The 23,736-nt window shown below is 44.8% G+C and overlaps 1 protein-coding gene across 4 annotated transcripts in view; it reads left to right on the top strand.

Annotated features, from left to right (window-relative positions):
- trappc9 (trafficking protein particle complex subunit 9) overlaps positions 1–23,736 on the top strand; it is a 146,791-nt gene that overhangs the window by 8,445 nt on the left and 114,610 nt on the right. For all 4 annotated transcript variants that reach the window (XM_086171196.1, XM_086171197.1, XM_086171194.1 and 1 more), the window contains 6 exons: positions 1,818–1,939; positions 4,100–4,225; positions 5,835–6,051; positions 11,279–11,422; positions 14,491–14,617; positions 18,152–18,297. In XM_086171196.1, the coding sequence (XP_086027322.1) occupies positions 1,818–1,939; positions 4,100–4,225; positions 5,835–6,051; positions 11,279–11,422; positions 14,491–14,617; positions 18,152–18,297 (882 nt within the window). The remainder of the gene's footprint in view (positions 1–1,817; positions 1,940–4,099; positions 4,226–5,834; positions 6,052–11,278; positions 11,423–14,490; positions 14,618–18,151; positions 18,298–23,736) is intronic.

Below are 23,736 nucleotides of genomic sequence, written 5' to 3' on the forward strand. Positions count from 1 at the left end.
TTCTCCAGCAGATGGCAGTGTTGCTCCGTGGTAACTGAATCCCACTTGCATTAACCTAATTTTATATATACTTGTATTTTTCTATGTATTCACGGATGTATGTGCATATTTCTGCATAAATAGTGTGTGTGTGTGTCATAAAGATTGGAATTTCTTAAATGTTTCCGGCACCAGTGTCAACCCTGCCGTAAAATCGTGGACCTTGTCTGATTTATAGGAGGAGAAAGTTAAAAAATGAATCCATGAAGGATTAGATTATTAAAATCACCAGAAGGGTGTTTTTGATATATATCTAGACACGCACCCAAGTATCAATTTTTTGGGACTTATTCTTGTTTTACGATACAGCTGGATTACCCTATATTTATAGATGTGTATATATATAACACGGTCATGCGCATTCATTGAAAAAATCTGCCAATTACAGCTACTTTAAGTTGATTATTTTACATTTTAAGCTATTTTCTTTGTGGTCTGCAGAGGAATGTTTAGTACTTTTCCACTCCAATAGTAAACAGCTGTTGATACCAGTTACTTCATGGATTACAGTTTTTACCCCACCGCCGCTCTATCCAGTGAAAACCACCTTTTTCTGATTATTTTTTTTGTAATTTTCGAAATTTAACAACTTAAGAAGCTGCACCTTCTTGTTTAAAATCTTCCTTTTGATTTAAAATGAATACATTTTTTGGTGAAATCTTGACTTGCAGAGATGCTATAAAGAAGAGTTGTGAGTAAAGTACCTGAAAATCACAACAGTAGAAAATAAAAATAAAAAATACCGTATTTTTCGCAGCATAAGGCGCACTTAAAATCCTCAAATTTTCCCAAATATGGGCTTACGTATGAACTCTTGTTTTTTTTATTTTAGCGCATCTTTGTTAAGCGACGAAGCCGGTCCGCTCGATTGATTGTCGGCCCGTTCCCGCCTGACATGGAGACGCTGGTTGAATATGGGTTGCAACGCCAATCAACGTTAAATAACTAATTACGTGGTTCTGGAATATAACGTTGTTCCAACCGCACGCTAACCCGAGGTGTCCGCTATCGCTGACAACCATAAACCAATCAGAGAACGGTACGATTCCCTCCGCCACTTTTTGTAATAGCTGTACGTCTTGTGCTTCAGCAGAATATTCCTGTACATTTGCCAAAAATGGCACCTGGTAAGAGACACACTGATGAAGTGGAGTTCAAACTCAAGGCAATCAATCACGCAGTAGATGATGGGAATTGAGCAGCTGCAAAAGAATTCAACGTGAATGAATCAATGGTACGAAAACGGAGGAAGCGAGCGGATGAACTGCGCCACGTAAAGAAGACCGAACAGTTTCCCCGGGGACAAAGCCAGATGAATAAAGATCGACTTTGCTGACTTTTCTGTTTTGCTTGATGTACTTTATGTCTTATCATGCGCCTTATAACACAGTGCGCCTTATGTATGAAAGTAGACCTGTTCATTGATATAGAGCCTTATAATGCAGTGCGCCTTATATATGAAAATAACCCGTTCATTGATATAGAGCCTTATAATGCAGTGCGCCTTATACTCCGCAATATACGGTATGCATGATTGCAGCACTGATCCAAAAAAACTTCAGAGGGCAGATTGTGATACTTCCAGAGTGGAGTATTTTCACTGTTTGGGGTCAATACTTTTGTGAGCAGAAATTGTAAAGCATGTCGCAGGGTGGTGAATGAAACCCCCGCCAGTTGTTGCTCCCCTCCATCATCTCTCGCGGCGACGAACGAACAAACAAATGGACGGACGGACGGCTTCCCTAAACTAATACCGTCTCCTCTCGCTCTGAGCGCAGGCGCCCTCACCGCCAACGGCATCAGCGCCGACACCAGCGCCGAGATTGGACGGGCCAAGAACTGCCTGAGCCCGGAGGACATCATCGACAAGTACAAGGAGGCCATCTCCTACTACGGGAAGGTACCGGACACAAACGCCATTTCAATACCGGAACGCCTTGATGTTTGAGGGTTCTCTTCAAAAGTTGAACACAACTAGACGTTTCTGGAGTAAAAGATTTGCCATAAAGCTGCAATAAATGAACTTAAATGGTGGGGAATGATCGGAAATAAAAATAAAATCAGCAGTGGGCTTCCTGAAAGAGACTACAACCGGAAAGTAGTGATGAATCGCCCTAAAAACCCTTAAGCCATAATGTGCCATGGAAAAAAAATCCTCTGAATTAGCAATAATTTGAAATAATCCAAAGGAAATAATCCAAATATTAGTCTTTTTGAGTGACTTTTCTAGAACTATTGCACAAAACAATATGACGGACTCACACACACAAATAAATATAAAACAATGACATGAAATAATTCTCAGTGGAGCCCGTTTATATAAATATATATGTGTGTGTGCGTGCGTGCGCGCGCGTATATATATTTGTGTGAATGCATGTATGTGTGTATGTATACACGACTGTCTCAGAAAATTATAATATTGTGATAGTTCTTTATCTTCTGTAATGCAATTAAAAAACAAAAATGACTTTTTCATGATATTCTACTTTTTTGAGATAGGATTTTTGAGTCTTCTTAAGATCTAAGCCATAATCAGTAATATTAAAATAATAAAAGGCCTGCGATATTTCAGTCGATTTGCAATGAATCCAGAATGTATGACATTTTTGTTTTTGTAATTGCATTACAGAAGATAAAGAACTTTATCACAATATTCTAATTTTATGAGACAGTCCTGTATATAGATTGATAGATATGTGTGTCTGTGTATATACATATATATGTATACACTTTTGTGTATGTTGATGTGTATGTATATATGTAAAATGTTTGTGGGTGTGTGTGTGTGTGTGTATATATATATGTCTGTGTGATTATATAAATGTATGTATGTTTATGTACGAGTTTACATACGAATAAATCTAGAGGACGCGATGTCGTCCGCTTGGATTGCAATCTGGCCCGATGCGAATGTTTGTTATTAAATAATAATGAAATTAAATTCGGCGCCGCTGCACAGCCGTCCCCTGCAGACGGTCTGTTTGGCTTTTTTTGAGCGTCACTCACATGTTTTCCCCAATTCAGTCCAAACCGTGGTGCAAAAAGGAAAGCTACCCCTGACGAACATGCCGCGCTTGTCCCGAGTGCCCGTTCAAATACACACTTTTTTCTTCTATTTTTTTTTGTTTGTTTGTATCGGCCGGTTATAAATGATTAACCGTGTTTGCATGTTTGGACACTCCCAGGGGCCACGCGGCAGACTTCCTCTTCACGAACCAACCAAAATTTACACAAGAAAGGCTCGGGGACGTGCGAGGAAACTGACGGGGGCCTGGATTCGGATCCTTCCTTGTTTTTTTTTTCCTAAATCTGCGTGGCCGCGTTCGCTTTGCACCCACCAGGGTGTTAGACTCAAACCGCCGTTTTCCCAGGTTATTGCAGAAACCCCCAGTGCGTTGAAAAGGACGCTTTTTAGTCATTTGTAAACTTTATTTAAAGAAAAGGGGCAAAAGGAGTCGCTTTCGAAGGATCTACGGCGACGTCGCTCCCGTTTCACCTGCAGAAAGTCAATGTATCGTTCTTGGGGCGCCGCTGATTGGGCCCATTAGGCTCCCAAACTACTCGGGACCCTGCGCTTTATCTTTATTATTATAATTGCCTTTTTTTTTTCGAGCTGACCTCCCTCAGCCCTTTTACCTGTAGCTAGTTATTAAGGATTAAATCACACCTCAACGCGCCGCCGTTGTGATGGTAATTGAATTTTAATAAGAGGACGACGAGCGTAGAAGGGTAGGGAAGGCTGACGGATGGGATGATTAAACTAAAAAAAGAAGGAATGCTCAGGGGAGCTTTTAGTGGCCCCGTGGATGGGAATCATCTGGAGGAAAAAACAAAGAAAATGCTTCTTAGCTCACTTGTTTTTTTTTTTGTTTTTACATCTGCCGTGAGGAGCAGATGAGGGAGGTCATGTGTTAATGAAAAAACATTCCCCGTGACGAGGAGGCGGGCGCGGGAGTCAACGCGACCTCGGTTAACATATTCATGTTTCATTAACGCTGAGCCTCGCGCTCCCTTTTTTTTTTTTTTTTTAAAAAAAAACTCTTTTCATCTCTCGCAGTATAAGAACGCCGGCGTGATCGAGCTGGAGGCCTGCGTGAAGGCGGTCCGGGTGCTCGCCATCCAGAAGAGGGCCAGGGAGGCGTCTGAGTTTCTGCAAAACGCCGTCTACATCAACCTGGGACAGGTAAGATGGCCGTGCGAGCGCCAGCCGGCGGCGTGTCACGGCCCGGAACGAGCGTCGACTAGCATCCGCTAGCATCAGCTAGCCGTCCGCTTGTTTATTATTGATTAAAAATGTAATTGGTCCCAGTGAACCTCACGTGACGTCCTCCATCCTCGCGATTCCAATGTTTGACCCCAGTGTCCTCAGCGTATCCATGGTAACCAAAAGTTCGACGGGCGCACTGAGGAGCGGCGGCTCCGAAATGACGAGGAAGAAATTCGAGGAAGAAATTTTTTCCCCACGTTTGCCTGAAAGACCTGGGGGGGGGAAAAAAAAAAACATCCAAATTTAGAAGAGTTTTAAAAATACATGATTAAGATGCATTTGAAAGCCTCGCTGGGAGGCGGAGCGGCGAGATCCGTCTCGGTGTAACTTTCCAGTTCTTCTACGACGACTTCCATGCTTTAGATCTGTGAGGCTTCTGACTTTATTCAAACTCTGTCGCGCCGAGGAAAACAATCTTTAGACCAGGGGTGTCAAACTCATTTCTCATGGCGGCCACATACGGCCAAGGTAGATGTCAAGTGGGCCGGAGCTTTAAAATGATAGCATACTCAGCAATGAATAACCAAAATATCATGTCTTTCCTCTGTTTTGGTGCAAAGAAGTACAAGGAAATCTTGGAATTTAATGACCAATCCTTTTACAAAAACATTTCATGAAACACCTCATATTTCCATTGACAAAAGTGCAATTTATATGTTTGCATTGCAATCATGTGATCATGCGATCCCACTGATCGTACAAACTTTAACAAGTAATTGATATTGAAAATACAGTAATGCACTTTAAGATTAAATGAGACTTATAGAGAAGGATTTTTAAACCAGTTACACATGTGCAAATAAAATCTAAATTGAATCCCTATCTACACCCTCCAAACTAAAAAGGGTGCTATTAAATGTGTAAGGATTGGAGTATTCACCTGTCCTGTAAGTGTGTAAACTACATCCATGTAAACATGCAAACACATACAATACATACTGAAAATGCATGGAGTTGCATGAACAGTAGAATTCCAACATACTCGTTTGTATTGAAGCTGCTGACTAACATTAAATTGCACATTTTCGCTAGCAATTAGCTAGCTGGCTTTTACCGCTGCTCTGATGAGTCTTATAGCGGTGCCGTATATTATATTCCTTAAATACCGAAACTTGTTTCAAACGCGCCAAGCACAAAGGTTTCCCGTGCGTCTCCGTAAATAAACAGGACGTAGTCAATTTTTCCTTGAAAATTCTACACTCTTTCACTACTTTTCTGTTTTAATAACGACATTTTGGCTAATGAGGGCGTAGCGGGGAGGTGGAGAACAGGGTGGAAACAACGTCATAACAAGCAGCGGGTGGTACATTGATAACGTCCGCTGATTGGTCCGTCTACCCTCGCGGATAATTCTTGAATTGTGTTCAATTAAAAAAAACAAATCCTTGTCTTTTATTCATTTTTTCACTTTCAAATTATCCCGCGGGCCTGGTGGAACCCCTTCAGGGGCCGGATGTTTGACACCCCCCCCCGCTTTAGACGTTTTCTCGGGGCCCGAATGACGTCGTGCGTCTGTGACCCGCAGCTGTCGGAGGAGGAGAAGATCCAGCGCTACAGCATCCTGTCCGAGCTCTACGAGCTCATCGGCTTCCACCGCAAGTCGGCCTTCTTCAAGCGCGTGGCGGCCATGCAGTGCGTGGCTCCCACCATCTCGGAGCCCGGCTGGAGGGCCTGCTACAAGCTGCTGCTGGAGACCCTTCCCGGATACAGCCTGTCCCTCGACCCCAAGGACTTCAGCAAAGGTAGACGATCGCCGTCGGAGTTTGGGGGTTCGGCGTCACGTTATCTGAAATTTCGTGTTCTGTATTTTTCTGTTTTTTTTTTTTTTCTTCCTAAAAATCCCATTTTGCATTGAGTTTCAATATCAAGATTGACTGTCCTGTTGTTCAGCAGCCCAGCGGCTCCCTGTAGGTTTTTGCTTATTCGGTTTTAAGAAACAAAAAAATGAAAGCGTAGGGAGAATTTCCGCTCCGACACTAATCTGCGTGACGGAGCCGTCCCGAATAAATTAACCATAAACGATGAATATTTAACGACAAAGAATTGGAGGTGTAATTCCTCAGCTTTTTCTTGCGGCGGCTCGGAGAAGAAAACGCTAAAGAGCTAATAGCCGAGATGCTAACGGACGTCTGATTGTATCCCGAACGCGTTGCTATGAGGAAGAACGGCGAGGTGGCGCCGTCCGGTGGAGAGTCCTTCCTCAGGGTCGGCGGCATTCAAACAAACACTCCACTCGGAAATAGACACCATCCGGGCCCGACCCGGCCTTTTGTCGGGTCCCGGCGAGGGGCCTCTCGCAGCCGAAGCCTCTTAACCTTCGCTCGTCGCAGCCACTCAGCCTTTTTTTTTTATTATTCCGTCTCTCCAGAGGGGACGGCATAAAAAGACGCGAGGCGGCAGAATAGCTCAGGGACGTTTGTAGTTGTCGCTCCGTTATTCAAGAGCCGCGGCGAGGGGATTTTATTTTATTTTTTTTCTTCCTTCCTTCCTTCCTCCGACATAATGCTAAACCTTGGCTTCTGTTTTCATTTCGTAGTCCAGAGAATAGCGGCGGCGAGGGAACTGCTAGATTTGATCTAGAACTCTTCAGATCTTATTTTGAAATCAGTATATTTTGTTTTGCCGTCATTTTCGGATTATTGAGCGCACCTGAATAGAAGTCACACCCGCTAAATTTGAAAAGAAAAAATATAATACACTTGTCTATAAGCCGCAAGTGTCCATTTGTAACTTGAGAGATGTTACACATGTTTTTACTTTTGGATAAATCCGTACCGTAAATGCTTCTTTCCTAACAGTGTGTGTAACACGTCTGGTTAAAGTCACCCATCGCTATGTTCATCCTCTTCCTAAGTCGTCTTTTTCAGTGTCGGAATTAAACATCCTCAGAATTCCCTTGATGAGGATGATGTCCTGGAAAGTGCGAGATGTTTATTTTTTGCGAGTTTGCTCTTTATATATGTAGCTGTCTTATCTAGTTATTTATTCCTCCTTCTATCTTTATGTTTTCATAGTTGATCTCAACATTGATGTGTGTCTTGCTGCCAAAACCAAGGCAGGAATCAGGAACCTATGGATCTTCTGGTGATGCCATTTGGCTCCTAGACAATTTTGAGTTGAAAAAGAAAAAAAATCACTGATTTTAAAATAGTTGTGATATTTCTTCATCATAATTTTAGGGTTAGATGGAGAAAGTTGATTCCCTGAAGGGAAAAGCCGAAAGAAGAAGAAGAAGATTTCCTCATAATAGTGTGTCATTTTAAAGTCAACAGAAATTAGTTTTGAAGATAAATTTGGGAACCGTTGGCTTCCGAGCGCATCCGGGTCAAAGGTGAAGAAATTAATTTGATCAAATAGCCAACTAGTTTATCCGCATCGACCCTCGGGACGGAAAAGATGGCGACAAAGAAAAAAAAAAAAGATGATTACCGTGCAGACAGAGGAATTTTCGTTTGTCTAACATGCTATAATAAAATTGCATCGATGAAACAGTCAAATATAAAGCGGCACTTCGAGCAAATCCATGCATTAAAAGTAAGACGTATTTCATTTGTTGCGCGTTAAAAATACGATATGGCTCTCGATGAAATAGATCAAGAAATATTTGGCTTTTGTGGCTCTCCCGGTCAAAAAGGTTCAGGGAAAGTCCTCCGAAGCTCAATCGCCCGCTAGAATTGCTCCTAATTCTGGCTTCACGTTTTGTTCACAAGGTCTTTATTCGTCCTAATCCGAGTTTGAAACCAGGTACCTTCTGGTGGAAGATTGTAACATCTGGCCGGGCTGCGTTTCCATCCTCTGGCGTCATTAAGATTTGTTTTTGCAAACCCCCCCCTCTGGATTGCGGAGAAACTGACACCCCCGATTGAGCCGTCAGCGGGGAAACCTCAGCCTTCTGTGACGGGAGATGTTACGCGTGTCCTACAACTTGGCTTCGGAGTTGAAAAGACGCGGGATTTAATCAGGCGTGGGTCGGTCGGAGGAGGGGTAATTGAATTTGCACGGCGAGGAGCGAAGGATGAAGGGTCGCCGCCGCTGCGACTCACGCCGGTAATTAAAGGTGGAGTCAGTTTGGCGCGGAGGGACCGGCCGTCCGTCATGTGACCGAAAACCCGTCGGCGTCTCGAGGTTAAAACCGCCGATGTCGCCGTTTTAGCAACTTTGAAATGACTTATTCATGGCTTTTTTTTTTTTTCTTCTCCCTGTCTCAAAGGGCTCCTTGCGTGACCATAAATAAAACCCGCCCCCCTCCCGTCTATTGACTTAAGTACAGTAGTTAGCGCATGATATAAAACGACCGTTTTTCGCCCAAAAGCGAAAAACGGCCTCCTCCCTGCGCGTCCGGCGGCAGCTTCTGACAGCTTTAAGTCTTTTGGCAGCAGCGATTATCAAGCAATAAACGTCCTGGGACGCTTCAGCCGCCGCGGGAACCGGGATCAATGGCGCGTTTCGCCCTGTTCCGCCGCTCCTCGGACACACAGGTGTGTGTTTTTGTCTCGGTGATTTTCCATCAGAAGGAAGGAACATTGGAAATGCGTATGAGAGGTTAAATGTTTGGATGTGCAGCTCCGTGATCGACGGGCGACGGCCCGGATTTAACCTCCCCGACTTTGTGTGCAGGATTAGCCTTTAAAATGATAAAATTGACAGGAAAATCATATTCAAAAATGATTATATAAGGAAGAAATTTCCAGATAAGTTGCAGGAATTGAAGGAAACTTCCTTTAAAATCAGCAGAAATCTACAAAAAAATGTTTTTTTTTTTTAAAAGTGGGATGGGGATGTGTGTGATTTCCTCTCTGTTTAAATCATCCAGCCTGGAGCTGCTGCTCCTCCTCCTCCTGCAGGAAACACACTCCGCTGATTCACGCCAAGCTTCTGACTGCGGAGGTTAGAGATGGAAACCCATGTCGTAGAATTAAATATTAAAAAAAAAAAAAAAAAGCAAAAACTAAAATACATCAACAGACGTGCGTTTTATTTTTTTGGTGATCCGGCTCCGCCTTGCCTGAAGGCATCCAGGAACTGACTGACACTCACTTCATCTCAAAAAAAAAAAGCCATCGAGTTGCATGTTTTTTTTTTTGTAGTGCATGTGTGTGTGTGTGTGTGTGTGTGTTAGAGAGAAACATCCCAGCGCCCTACGCAGTTCAAAATTCCACTGGCTTCATCAGAGGCAGCTCAAACGTACAGAGCCTTTCCACTCAGGGTTTTCTTTGTGTGTGTGTGTGTGTGTGTGTGTGTGTGTGTGACAGAACACTCATTATCTCACTGCCGTGTTAATTGGATTGGCAGTCGCTTTCAGCTCAAGTCTGAAAATACAACAAATTAAGTGATTTTTTTTTTTTTTTTTTTTTTTCCTCCCCCCCTCCATGTACGAGTGAGAGTGACATCCGCACAAAAATCCTCCTTCGGCGCGTCCTTCGGATTACCGTCCTCTAGATAAGCAACCTTTTTTTTTTTTTTTTTTTGGCAGACAGGTGGAAGCGAGCTATTTTTAGAACGCTCAGTGGGTGCAGTTTCGCCTCGGAACAAATAGCTTACGACGGAATCGCATTTTAGAGTTTTTTCGGGGATGGCGGGGAGAAGAAGTCAGGAGGGGTGGCAGGAAAATGCTGATAGCAGGAAAAAACAAAATGTGTGTGTGTGTGTGTGTGTGAGAGAGAGGTATTTAAAGTGAACCGCAGAAATATATTTTAACATCCTACCTCTTGTTCTCTGTTCCCTCGGCCTCCCCGGCACTTCTTTCCCACTCGGTGAGTCAACATTGGACAGCTGGTGGTGGAGGGGGAGTCGGGGAGGTGTGTGTGTGTCTGTGTGTGTGTGTGTGCGGGGGGGGGGGATTTGTTCTCGGATGGGGCCGCAGGGTCTTATATAACAGTTGGTGTCAGGCTTGATTGCTACTAAGAGGTCCCGTGATGCCGCGGAGCAAACACACCGCGCCGCAGAACATGTGAGGAGTGTGTAGGCCGGAGGGAAAGGAAGTGAAGACGGGCACTTCCTGTCTTCCTGGAGGACGACCAGAGATGAAACCACATGAAAAATAAAACTCGACAAAGGCGGAGGTTCACACTTTTAGTGAAGCGAAGGTGAATCCATTGTAAAGGATGTCAATGGAATGACCTTTAAAATGAAATAGCTTTTCTAGCGTTAGATTTTGGTTTCTCTGTTTGTTTGTTTAGAAGTTTATTGGGACAGTGTATAATTCCATTTAGCACAGAGGCAGAGATGTTTGTACCGGATTGTAGCTCGTAGCTAATTTCCACCTGTAGTCCCGGACAATACAAATATAAAACTGTACAAAATAGACAATATACACTGCTCAAAAAAATAAAGGGAACACTTAAAAAACACATCCTAGATCTACATGAATGAAATATTCTTATGAAATACTTTGCTCTTTACGCAGTTGAACGTGCTGACAACAAAATCCCACCAAAATGATCAATGGAAATCAATTGTATCAACCCATGGAGGTCTGGATTAGGAATCACACTCCAAATTAAAGTGTAAAAACAAACTCCAGGCTGATCCAACTTTGATGTAATGTCCTTAAAACAAGTCAAAATGAATGTGTGTTGCTTCCTGAGTGGACACTATGATTTCACACAAGTGTGATTGACTTGGAGTTACATTGTGTTGTTCAAGTGTTCCCTTTATTTTTTGGAGCAGTATATATAAAATATACAGATGTGGTCAACTGACATGCTTTTTTTAATTGATTTTAAAGTTTTTTTCTTACTGATTTCTCTATTATTGATAGTTATTTCGTCATTATCGCCGCACTCGCCGATTTTCCTTTTCAAGCCGTCCGAGAAAACGGTCGAAATTAGAAGTGGTTTTCGCTGCAACTGCGGGGCGGTTTTCAAAAAATCCCGCCGCCGGTGTTTGACTCGGACAGAAAGGTGTGTGTTTTGCCTGTGTGTGTGTGTGTGTGTGTGACGGCTGTCCTCCCCGTCCCCTCTCGTGCAGGCACTCACCGAGGCTGGGCGGCCGTTCAGATGCGCCTCCTGCACGAGCTGGTCTACGCCTCCAGACGCATGGGCAACCCGGGCCTCTCCGTCCGCCACCTGTCCTTCCTGCTGCAGACCATGCTGGACTTCCTGTCCGACCAAGGTCAGTCGACCGAACACGCCGCCGCCCTCTCCTCTGGTGACACCGCCGTTCTAGTTTGCGCTTAATAGTGCGCAAAACCGGCTTGTTTGTTCTTTTTTTTTTTTCGTTTTTTTTCTTCCTCTTCTTGGCCGGAGTGCAGCATTGTGCTCTGACCAGAAATCCTGTGCAGCCAGGAGATAGTGTTTCTACCGAGGCGGTGTGAGCCAGACGGTCCGCTGGCCACACAATAGAGGCCGGTGTAATCCCTGGCTTGGCTGCCGAGTATGAGAACAGAGGCGGCGGCGGCGGCGGCGGCGGCGGGGTGGGGGGGGCTGAGGTATGAACAAGATGAAGACAGCTTAGCGTATAAAATATTAAACTCCAGCAAAGGGACTTTTAAACAGCTTTGTTTAAAGTGCCGCTAATATAATTCCTGTCCGAATGAAAGGCCCCTCTGCGGCCACACGCGCTCATCAGCGGGCAGGAAGTGATGTCGCCGCGACTTGTTTGGCCTCACAAGCTGGACACACACCAAAGGCGGGCGCTTCACGGGTGGCCGCGCCGGACGCCGTTTCCATGCGTCGGATTATTAGCTCAGATCTGGGCGCCGCTCCATGTTTGCCCGGCTCTGGCCAACACGGCGGTTTAGAAAGCATCACCCCGGGTTTTCAAACTAAACGGTCCGCCGAGGCACGTTTTGGAAGACGCTCTGTTTTGGAAACGCTTACAATAAAATGGCGGTTTTTCGGGGCCTCCGAATTGTCCCTTCGATGTTGATGAAGCCGTGAATGGTTGCACGTCTAAGACGCGCCCCATGAGTTTCATTTCAACTATACTGCTCGGAAAAATAAAGGGAACACTTGAACAACACAATGTAACTCCAAGTCAATCCCACTTGTGTGAAATCATAGTGTCCACTCAGGAAGCAACACATTTTGACTTGTTTTAAGGACATTACATCAAAGTTGGATCAGCCTGGAGTTTGTTTTTACTCTTTAATTTGGAGTGTGATTCCTAATCCAGACCTCCATGGGTTGATACAATTGATTTCCATTGATCATTTTGGTGTGATTTTGTCGTCAGCACATTCAACTGTGTAAAGAGCAAAGTATTTCATGAGAATATTTCATTCATTTAGATCTAGGATGTGTTTTTTAAGTGTTCCCTTTATTTTTTGAGCAGTGTATTTTGATCATTTGGACGGATCTCCTCACAGAGGAGAGCGACCTTGCGAGTTCCTCTTGCAAACCACCATCCTTTTATTTACTCGGTGTAGTTTTCTTCTTTTTGTTTTTTGTTGCCGGCTGCAGATGCCCTTGTTTGATGGCGTGCACATTTGTTTTCGTTGTGATATTAGAATAAGTCAGAGAGGCTATTGTAGGGTGCTCTTGTGGAATAAATCCCTCCAGTGTGTGCGTATGTGTGTGTGTGTGTGTGTGTGTGTGTGTGTGTGTGAGAGATGGTGTGCTACCGCCGAGTGTATAATGGAGATCAGTGGGAAAGGGCTCATGTTGCCTCGCTGCAGTTGAAAACCATCTTTGCTGGAAGCAGGATTCCTCTGCACGCAGGAGGAGGCCCGGATGTGAACTTTGCTTTCAAGAGCATTTTTAGACTCCGTTCTTTCACCAGAATCTGGAAGGATAACAAGTGCATCGCACCCGGAAAAGAAAAGTTTGGCGCATCACGGTTTTGGCAAATTGAAATAGGAATTAAACTGAAGTCTCATTGTGAAATTTTAAGCTTTGAAACAGGGGCCAATTCAGTCAATTTTATGTAATGAATTCCAATTTCCAGACATTTTTTTTCCCCATTCCTTTTTAATGAATTTAGTTATTCAAAAATGTGAACATTGACTATGTTTCACAGAATTTTAATTACATTTCAGGCTTTTTAAAGACAGTTATCAGATTTTTTAAATTTCTATTTTAAATTTAATGTTCCAGTTAAAGGGGGGCGACTTGCAGTTCCGATCATGGCCACCAGGGGGACCCGCGAGCCGACCGAAGCCACGCAAACAGCCGACGTTTTTATCTGCATTTAGAAGTTCGGTTTACAAATGAATTATACATGCCGCTGTGTCGTCGGCGTACCATCGCAGGGACTCTGTTCATATATTTAAATGTTTTTTTTTTTCCTGTTAAAATTCTGGCTGGAACTGTAGAGCGCGGACAGGGATCCAGGCAACCCATCAATATTTTCACACAGTTCCTTTTTCAAACATGCTTGTTTTATTTGGAGAAAGACCCGGTTCATATGAATCGGACGGATTTAATAAGAAGAACATCAACTAAGTGGCATCAAAAATTCCCGACTGGTCGCCATCTTTACGATTCCCCTCACCGTCATGATGGAGATGTTATGCGGCCTTAACGTCAACAAGATATATTTGTTTCTCCTGCCGTCTCCTTCCTCGGCACCGATTCTTCACTCCGTCCGTCTCCTTATTTGTCCTCTCTCGGTTTGTGACGGTGGATTCCCGGCACGTTATTGGTATTTCCAGGCCTTTTCGGTTTGCGCACATAAATATGACAAGGCTCTATGTCGAGCGTTTTACTGTTGCCAGGCGATGTGGAAGCTCTCAGCTGTGCATGATGGTCGGAGAACCTGAGCCGCTCCGTACACGGCGGCGAGAGGATTGCGGCTCATTTGACATATCTTTATTTAGTTAAGAACGCAGCCGGAACAAATCGGCACACCCCGTATCGGACCTGACGAGTAGATCTCCGGAAGGGGTTATCGACGTGCGAGGAATCTTCTGGATCACGATGTTCTCCTCCCCTGCGACTGCAAGGAGGGGGGGAAGCAAATGAAGCGGCTGGGTGAGCAGTAATGTTCCCTCAAAAGCCACCGGCGGCACCATAAAATCTACTCTTTTACCCCGAGAGCCGGGCCGTAATTGCCGGGAGGTCAGCGGCCGGCGGTTAATTTACAGCGGGCGGGTCGGAAAACACGGGGCCGTAAAAGGTGTCGGCGGGTTTATGAGTATTTGTGTCGGTTTGCACCGGAGTCGGAACGGCGTGCGGAACATTTGGCCCCCGTGGATCGTTTGTTCGTGATTTGAAAGTTGTTTTTTTTTTTTTTCCCTGCAGAGAAGAAAGAGGTGACCCAGAGTTTGGAGAACTACACCTCCAAGTGTCCGGGCGGGATGGAGGTCATCACCCTCCCCGACGGCTTGAAGCTCCCGCCGGTGCCTTTTACGAAGCTCCCCATCGTCAGGTGAGCCGCGACCACGCGCACGTGTTTTATTTTTAATTTGTACTTTATGCCATTTGGTTCTTCGGGTTACGATCAGTCACGTGAGATGGGAAAGCGGAGTAATTATGCCATTGACTTATCAGAATTTGTCAGTCGCCTTTCGCCCCGCCGACGATTGTGCAAAAATGGAAAAAGCTCGGCGCATGTAATTGGCGCTTTTGAAGTGAACGGCTGTGGAATAGGGCTTTCCCGTTAATCGTTCGCTCTCCTCCAATGAATGGATGAGGTGTGTGTGTGTGTGTGTGTGTGTGTGTGTGTGTGTTCTCTCCAAGTGTGAAATCCCACATTCATTGAAATTATTCTGCACGGTTTGGAATCTTTATTAGCGATCAGAGGTACCCCATGGTGTTTTCAGACCGGGGAGGAAAAGAACACACACACACACACACACACACACACACATACACACACTGCTAATTACTGTTTTCATGTTATTGCATGTATTGGTATGGGGGGTGCTAGCTTGCTAACATTCATGTGGATTAATGACTATTTAGAAAAATAGGTTTTTGGAGAAAACTACAAATGAAAGTAGCTTTCTTTTTTTTTTTCCTTCCCAAAAAAAAAAAACAAAACCCAGAGGTCGTGCACAGAATTAAAAAGCTAAGTGAGGGCTTGGATTTAAAAGGGAAACCGTGACCTGTGAACCCAAACGTGGAAGCAGGAGCCACCGTTTGACACCTGCTCTGGTTTGGAGCCACTTCTGTCTCATTTCCCAACCAGAATGAAGTTATTCTCCAAAAATCGGCGACCGGATGAACAAAATAAGCGGCGTTTTGACAGAAATTTGCAAACCAAGCGCTTCTCTGGCCTTCAAACCCATTCCACGCCAGCAGGAAGCTGACACACCCACTTCTAGAGATGCGCTAACCGTACGCCGAGGTCATTTGTTAAGATCCATCATTGCGACAGAGCTCAGAATTACTCCGGAATTCATTTTCGGCGTCATTGGGACAAATTAAATCCCAATAAAAGATTGGGATTAGCGTTAGCTTGGAGGAACACGTCAAGTTGTTGCTTCTTCTTTTATCGTCCCGAGGAAGAGGTTTCTTTTATTTGATCAAGAACCAAAGGTTTTACTCTCCTTCACCGTCAATCTTTTTTTGCCAGCTTGCTAAGCCCCAACACACACACACACACACACACACGAACCCCTTATTGTTTTCACAGTCACATCAAACCAACGGGAAGGACGACGTGGAAGCAGCGTTACCGAGATGTTGCCAGAAGGACGAGGTGTGGCGCGAGTTTGGGCAAAAACTCCAGTTGCCAAAATCTAAAATTGAAATTCTCCTCCTGGAAAAACAAAACCGGAAAAAACAAGACCGTTTTCCCTCACGATATGAGTCACCGCCGAATGGAAATGAGCTCTTTTATTTGCTGTTTCTTTCATGGAAATCCCTCTCGTCCTCCCTTTTTCCTCTTCCCTCTTCCCTCTCCACCCTGGTTCTACCTTCATCTTCACCTTCTACCTTCATCTCCGTGACGTTCTACCACCCCGTCTTTCTGTCGTTCCGTAAATCAGCGTCACGTTTCTAAACTCGGCGGTCTGAAGCTGTTGCATTTGCAAGGATGTTGTTTCTCCACTGTTACGTGTGCAGTTTGTACCTTTTTTTTTTTTTGTTTTAAAAGGTGCGGTTTTTAGTTTCGTGTGATGAAACCGATGGGAAGGGAGGTTTTTTTTTTTTTTTTTTTTTTTTTGGTGAAAATACTATATTTCGTGGGCGTCTAAACCCAAGGTCACCTAAGAAAAAGTGAAAAAAAAAAAAAAAAGGCAAGTTGTAGCCGTTGAAATCAAGATTTCGGAGCGGAGGCAGGTTTTGAAGAGATGGGTTTTGACTTCAACTTGCAGGGAGAGTCAGCGTTTCTGTCACGGGGAGAGACTTCCAGAGCCTGCATCCCATAATACTCTCAGAGCGACAGGTTAACCCGGCGTTTCTGGCGGGCGTTTCTTGAAATCTCTCCGTTGTGGGGCCGATAAAGGCACGCGTTTTTTGCGGATTGTGCGCGCATTTATTGCTAAACAGCGAGGTTTCTGTGGATGGAACGGCTGCCGATGGAGCCGCTGGAGGGAAATGACAAGGTTATGGACCGAAATGGTTGCGATAATTCGCTTATTTGTTTTGTTTTTTTTATCGCTACCTATCTGGCTCCACAGAAAACAACTGTGCAATAACCAGAAGTGACTGCACTGCAAATACCTGCAAGGATTTTATTTAACTATTTATTCTTTTAGCCGTCGTCTTATATTTTTAACTTCAAACGGCTGTAATTGTTATGTTCTGTTCTTTTTCCATTTTGTTTTTACAACAAAATAACAACAGCGGCGGATCTAAGAGCCGCTATCTCCCAATTTTATCGCGCTTTGTGTCACGACAATAAAAGCGTTTGTTTCGAATTTTGAAAATGAGAATTTGGTTGCGCGGGGAAACAGTTTCAAACACACTTTGAATCTTGCATCAGGAAGGGGCGGAGCCCGTTCGTATCGCGATACTGCCGACGGCGAGCGGGGAGAATTTACGGCGAGCGCTTCCGAGGCTCCGCCGCGAGGTCGTGACCCCGAGGCGGAAACAAAAGAAAACGAAAGATACGGTTCTCTGTGGCGCCCTGTGGGCCGACCTTTGACCCCGAACAAAAACAGCAAACGCTCGGGGAATAAAGAGCCATGAGCGACTCCTGCGTCAAGCCTTCGACGTGGCGTTTACGGGGTTTTTATCGTAAAATAAAAAGCCAGTCACCGTAGAAGTAGCAGGAACAAGAGTTCCGCTTTTCACATCTGCCGCACTTTGTGATTTTTATGAAAGAAGCGTTTCTGCTCCCCCCCCACGGATGAGTGGTGTTGAATCCGGGAGGTGGGTTTTTTTTTACGGCTCATACAACAAGGAAGATTTTTCCGCCAGATTACCGCTCTGTGTGCGTGTGTGTGTGTGTGTGTGTGTGTGTGAAAGCGTTTCTCCCCGGTGCGGGAGCATTTTTTTGTCGATTTATCTCGTCTTCTGCACACTTGCTGCCGAAGCAGAAAGCGCTGAATTGCCAATGAAAATGTTGGGGAAATATATGGTTTTTATCCGGGGCCTCTAATGGCGTCTTCATCGTCTGGGCGGCGGCGGCGCCGTCGGACCGCAAAGTCCCAAAATTTCTGACGTACTTTACGAGCGCCGGTGAGCCGCTCGCTCACGGACCGCCGGCCTGGAATGTCCTTATCGATTACACTTCGTTAACGAGGAACCCCCGTGTTCACCGTATCTCCGGGCAGTTTTTTTTTTTTTTTTTTTTTTTTGCTGGAGCCTGCACTCCTGGTTTTATCGTCTCGCCGACCCCGCGACCACTAACGCGCCGTAAATCGCGTCCAGAAAAACGCAGCTCCGTTTCCCGAGAGCTAATAAACCCGCGTTAGACGTTTTACCCGCTCTGATGGGTTTTTAAATTCCTATTTTTTTTTTTTTTTTTTTGCAGTAAGTGAATCTAACGCTGTTCTTTTGATGCCCTCAAAAGGTCTGTGAAGCTGCTGGATCTGCCCGTCAGCCTGCGGCCTCACAAAGTCAAGGGTCTTCTGGGACAGAACATGTCCACGGCCAGCCCCTTCATCTACTCGCCCATCATCATGCACAGCAGAGGAGAGGAACGCTGCAAGAAGATCGGTAGGCCCGGCACGCCCAGGCTGCCCTCCGTCCTCCCGTGAATAAAAAAATAGACCACGCTCACGACCGCCGTCGCTCTCTCTGCACCTCTTTCACTCTCGTTCCGTCTTGGCTCACTCTTTTCATTCACTCCTCTAGTTCTGCTCACTCTCTTTCTCTCACTCTTTTCCCGTTTTGCTCACCTCGCTCTTTCGCTCTCCTCTTGTTCATTTCACTCGTCTCACTCTTTTCCGACCTTGTTTGCTTCAATCACTCCTCTCGTTCTTTAACTCACTCTTTTCCATCTTGTTCGCGTTGCTCACTCATTCATTCACTCACTCACTCACTCACTCCTGCTGTCACTCTCTATATCTCACTCACTCACTCACTCACTCACTCACTCACTCACTCACTCACTCACTCACTCACTCACTCACTCTTTTCCCATCTTGTTTGCCTCGCTCTTTCATTCTCCTCTTGTTCATTTCACTTGTCTCACTCTTTTCCTACCTTGTTTGCTTCATTCACTCCTCCCGTTCTTTAACTCACTCTTTTCCATCTTGTTGCTCACTCATTCATTGAGATGAGATGAGAACAACTTTATTTTTCCCGAAGGAAATTGTTGTGCCAGAGTTTCAAGTAAAAAAACATAACAGTAATAGATAATAGTAGGAAGGAGGAAGAATAAGAAATACAATGAAATATGAATTGTCTTAACTGTTAACTGGAACTACAAAGATTCACTCACTCCCTCCTGCTGTCACTCTCTATATCTCACTCACTCACTCTTTTCCCATCTTGTTTGCCTCACTCTTTCATTCTCCTCTTGTTCATTTCACTCGTCTCACTCTTTCCCTACCTTGTTTGCCTCATTCATTCCTCTCGTTCTTTCACTCACTCTTTTCCATCTTGTTTGCTTTGCTCACTCACTCCTGCTGTCACTCTGCATCTCACTCACTCTTTCCCCATCTCGTTCGCCTCACTCTTTCATTCTCTTCTTGTTCACTCACTGTTTCCCCGTCTTGTTTGCTTCATTCAGCCCTGCTGTCACTCTCTCTCTTTCACTCGTTCACTCTCGCTGTTGTTCACTTCACTTCACACTTCTTTGCGTCTGTTCCTCTCAAACTGACTCTGTTACTTCCGCTGTCTCTCTTCCAAACACACACTCACTTTCTCATCGCTAACTCGTGATATGTGTTGCGTTTTTGTTTGTTTATACACTCTCTCACACTCAAGCACACACACACATTAGTGATGTCAGTGTGTTGTCGTCCGGTTAATAGAAGCCCATTTGAATAATGAAGCAGGTCCATATCGGTGTGCGGCCCTGAGGGTGAAGGTTCTGGGCGCAAACAGTGGAACGATCTCTCGGACGCCCTCGACCGGCTCCGTCTTTAATTAGAGCTGTTTTTAATGTTCGGCATCTGATGTCAACGCGGCGTCACGTCGGCGCCCTGGTGAATAAATAAACAAACGCCCGTCATGCTAATTGGCGAGACGGTTAGCGAACGTCTCTTCCTCCTCCCCCTCTTCGCTTTCATCGGGTGAGTCACGCCGCCGGAGTCGTGCCTGGACGCCGTCCACGCGATATAAGACGCGGACTCATCGGCCCCGGGGCCCTTCCAGGATTTAATACTGCTCCGCGCTGAAGGATTTACAATTAAACGCACAGTCCGGCGGAAATACTTGAAAAAAAAGTAACGGTCCACCGCCTCAATCTCAAAATTTAACACGGTCCGAGCGCAGATTACATCAGATTGAGGAGTTAACGTGAAGGATAATGAAATAATAAAGGGTTTGGTCGCCGTGAAACGAAGCGGCTCTCAAAGCCCATTAATCAGTGCAGATATGATTTATACTTTATTTAAATATCAGCAGGACATGACCTGAAAATCAGGCGGGGAAAAGGATGAAACATAAATGTTTTTCATCATATACTTATTCTAAATAATCCATTTTTCCTGACACTATTTAGAGGACTTGCCCGTGTAATGATAGGTTTAATTCCTAAGTGCCACTAATCTGACCTACTAAGTCCATCATTAAAAACCCTTAAGCCGCCAATAGTTACTTGCTCCATTAGTGTCTGGATTTAAAATTGTGTTTCACGGTTTAAAAAGGAAAAAAAAGTAGATCATAAGATAAAGAAAAAATTCAATATACACTGCTCAAAAAAATGAATGGGAACACTTAAAAAACACATCCTAGATCTAAATGAACGAAATATTCTTATGAAATACTTTGCTCTTTACACAGTTGAATGTGCTGACAACAAAATCCCACAAAAATGATCAATGGAAATCAATTGTATCAACCCATGGAGGTCTGGATTAGGAATCACACTCCAAATTAAAGTGTAAAAACAAACTCCAGGCTGATCCAACTTTGATGTAATGTCCTTAAAACAAGTCAAAATGAATGTGTGTTGCTTCCTGAGTGGACACTATGATTTCACACAAGTGGGATTGACTTGGAGTTACATTGTGTTGTTCAAGTGTTCCCTTTATTTTTTGGAGCAGTATATATTTAGTAATAATTTTATTTTTTTATTTTTTTTTTCCCATGGCACCAATCTGACTCGAACCGCTTTTCATTTCATCGATTCACAGCCGCGGTCGTCTCCGTGAACAGCGAATAAAAAAAAAAAATAAAAAATTTGATCACACCATCTTCAACCAAAACCTGACGCGGGAGAACGTTTACGAGATCGGGCGGCGTTCGGTTCGGGAAATAACCCACTGGTCTTGGCGGCCATCTTTAACTACTAAGCGCCACCAGTCTTGTATCTGGTACCGGTTTTGTGGCTGCGAGTCGGACGCTCCAGCGCCGCGAAGCCCGGAAAATTCCTCCTCGCCTCCGGAGAGCTCGCTAATGAAGCTTCTCTCTCTTTCCCCTCCACTCCTCCGCACGCCAGAAACCTACAAATCACGCCCCCGTCGGCGGGTCAACCGTGGGTCCGCGTTCGCCGCGTGGGCGTGCGGCGCTCCGCCGGCCCACGCCGCCGCCGCCGCCGCCGCAAGCTCCATCAGCTGTTCCCCGGTTTCGCTTAATGTCCGGACGCGGCTCGCGGCCCCGGCAGGTCGTGCGCGGCGGGGATGTTCTGGAGGACTTCATTATGCTCCCATAAGCGCCGTGGTCATAAACCTTTACGGCCTCCGAGTAAAGCGTCGCTTCCCACTCGAGTTGTTTCGCCCGGGGGGGTGGAAGTCTTTTAGTATTCCGAGCCCGGCCTCAGCAATCAAGGCGCGTCGACACGGCGTGTGTGTGTGTGTGTGTGTGTGTGTGTGTGTGTGTTCATGCTCTCCCAGTCACATGCGATGAATCAGATTGATGTTGAGCCATAAAACAAGGGTCCTCTAATGGGAGATTGTTTTCCCTATAATTGCTATAAGGCTCGGTTTTAAGAACTTGTAGGCCATCCATTCCCTTTGTGTGTGTGTGTGTGTGTGTGTGTGTGTGTGTCGGGCCTCGATCGGCGCTGCTTTGCCGAGGCCTGTTCTTACTTCATTAAATCATGTAACGCAGTGCAGTCAATTTTAAAAGGAGATGCTTAGGTGTGTGAGATACAGCAGAAATCACAATATAGATAATTACGTCCCCCATATATCAAATAAACAGTTTGTATGACACACACACACACACACACACACTTTGCCATAAACAACCACATTTTCTCTTACTCCAGCATATTCTGCAAAGATTCATGTCTGGACGTTTGATTAGTTTATTCAAGAAATAAGATATTTCTTTGTTTTTACAATAGAAGCAGAGCTGGAGGCGGGGCTTGGGTTTATTTCTATGAATGGCTGATTGTTGGAACATCGGTTTGAGGGGAAAAAAGGAAAATAAAATCATTGGATTTCTGTGCTTTGTCTTCCAAAATGTGAAAAAGTTTATTTGTAGATCTGCGATGATGATAAAATCCGAGTCTCCTCGGCGAAAATGGCCCTTGAAAAGCGGTTCGCTCGTTTTTTTTCCCGTCGGAATAATTGTGCATTTTATTTCCGTATCTGCTGCTTAAAAATTAAATTCTCACTTATGCAATATTAATAAATGATCCCGCAGAAGTCCGTCTCCATCAGAGGCGCTAATGGCTCCGTTTTAGATCGTAAAAATCCCGCTCGGGGATCAATAGGATACGCGAGGTCGCTTCATTCGAAGCTTTTTTTTCCCAAAACCCAGGTGAAGCCGAAGCGCCTTTTTCGCGCTCAAAGGTTTTTGTAATAGAATCTCCGTCTGTATTTTGACACGTCAAACATCTCCGTCTCCGTCGGTGGTCAATAAAAGATGATAATCGAATCACGCAGAGCGGGAAAGTCAGGATGTGGCTTTTAATATCCTGAGAGCCGAGCTTTTGTTTGCTATCCATTTTTTATTTTCTCCATGCTAATTGGATTCTGTCAGAGCCATTTGAGTATAATAACTAATCATTGTCTTTTCAAACACAGGCTGGTTTAAAGGCTGCGTCCCAAAAGAAGGACGGACGCTTTTCTATCTCCACGTTATCGTTTCGCCCAGTTACCGACGACATTTCGTTTATCCCTCTTTGTTTTCTTTGTTGTTGTCGTTTTTGTTGTAGTTGCCGTCCCGTTTGTTGTTTGTCGCCATCTCTTTTTCTCGCCGTTGTCGTTATTTGACGCTATTGCTGTTTGTTATCGTTGCCGCTTTTGCTGATGATGTCATTAGTTGCTTATTAATGACACCTTTTGTTTCTCCATTGCTGTTGTTGTTGTTTCACACTCTTCTTGCTTTAGATTGATTTATTTGTTGTTGTTGCTGTTGACGGTTTTAGCTGCTAGTTCGTCATTGACGTTTTTTGTTGTTTTCAGATGTGGTTGCTGATGTTGCCATATCTTTAGTTCGTTACTATTTGTCGCCGATGTGGTAACCTCTGCTTGCGTTGTCGGCGTAATTTGTTGTTCTTGTTGTTGATGTCGCTGTGTGTTGTTACTATTGCTTTTATTATCTGTTGCTTTAGTTGTTGATTGTGGTATTTGTTGTTGTCATGTGTCGCTGTTCTTTAATATAGCAAGTGCATTTGTTGTTACCGTTATTTGTTTTTGCTGTTGACGTTACCGTTGTTTTAGTCGTCGATGTCGCTGTTTGTTCTCGCCGCTTTCTTATTTGTCACCGTTCTGTTGTTGCTATTTGTCGTCCTCTCTTTGCCGCTGATGTAATTACTATCGCTTTTGTCATTATTTGTCAGCCTCGCTGGCGATGTGGCTGTCGCTTTCGTCGTCGTCGCTATTTGTTGCTCTCACCGTTTGTCGTTCGCTAGTATTTGTCGTTCTCGCCGTTGTTGTCACTTGTTGTGATGTCGCAATCGCTTTTGTCGGCGCCGTTTGTTGTCCTCGCCGCCGTCGTCGCCGTTTGCCGCGATGCTGTTTGTTGTTGTCGCTTTGTCCACCCCGGAGGTCAGAGAGAGATGAAGTTGTGAATCGGTGCTGAATCTCAATGGAC

The sequence above is a fragment of the Fistularia commersonii genome, chromosome 24 (assembly GCF_037954325.1).
Source record: "Fistularia commersonii isolate RoL2024-O1a breed Wild chromosome 24, RoL_Fcom_v1.0, whole genome shotgun sequence".
NCBI lineage: Eukaryota > Metazoa > Chordata > Actinopteri > Syngnathiformes > Fistulariidae > Fistularia > Fistularia commersonii.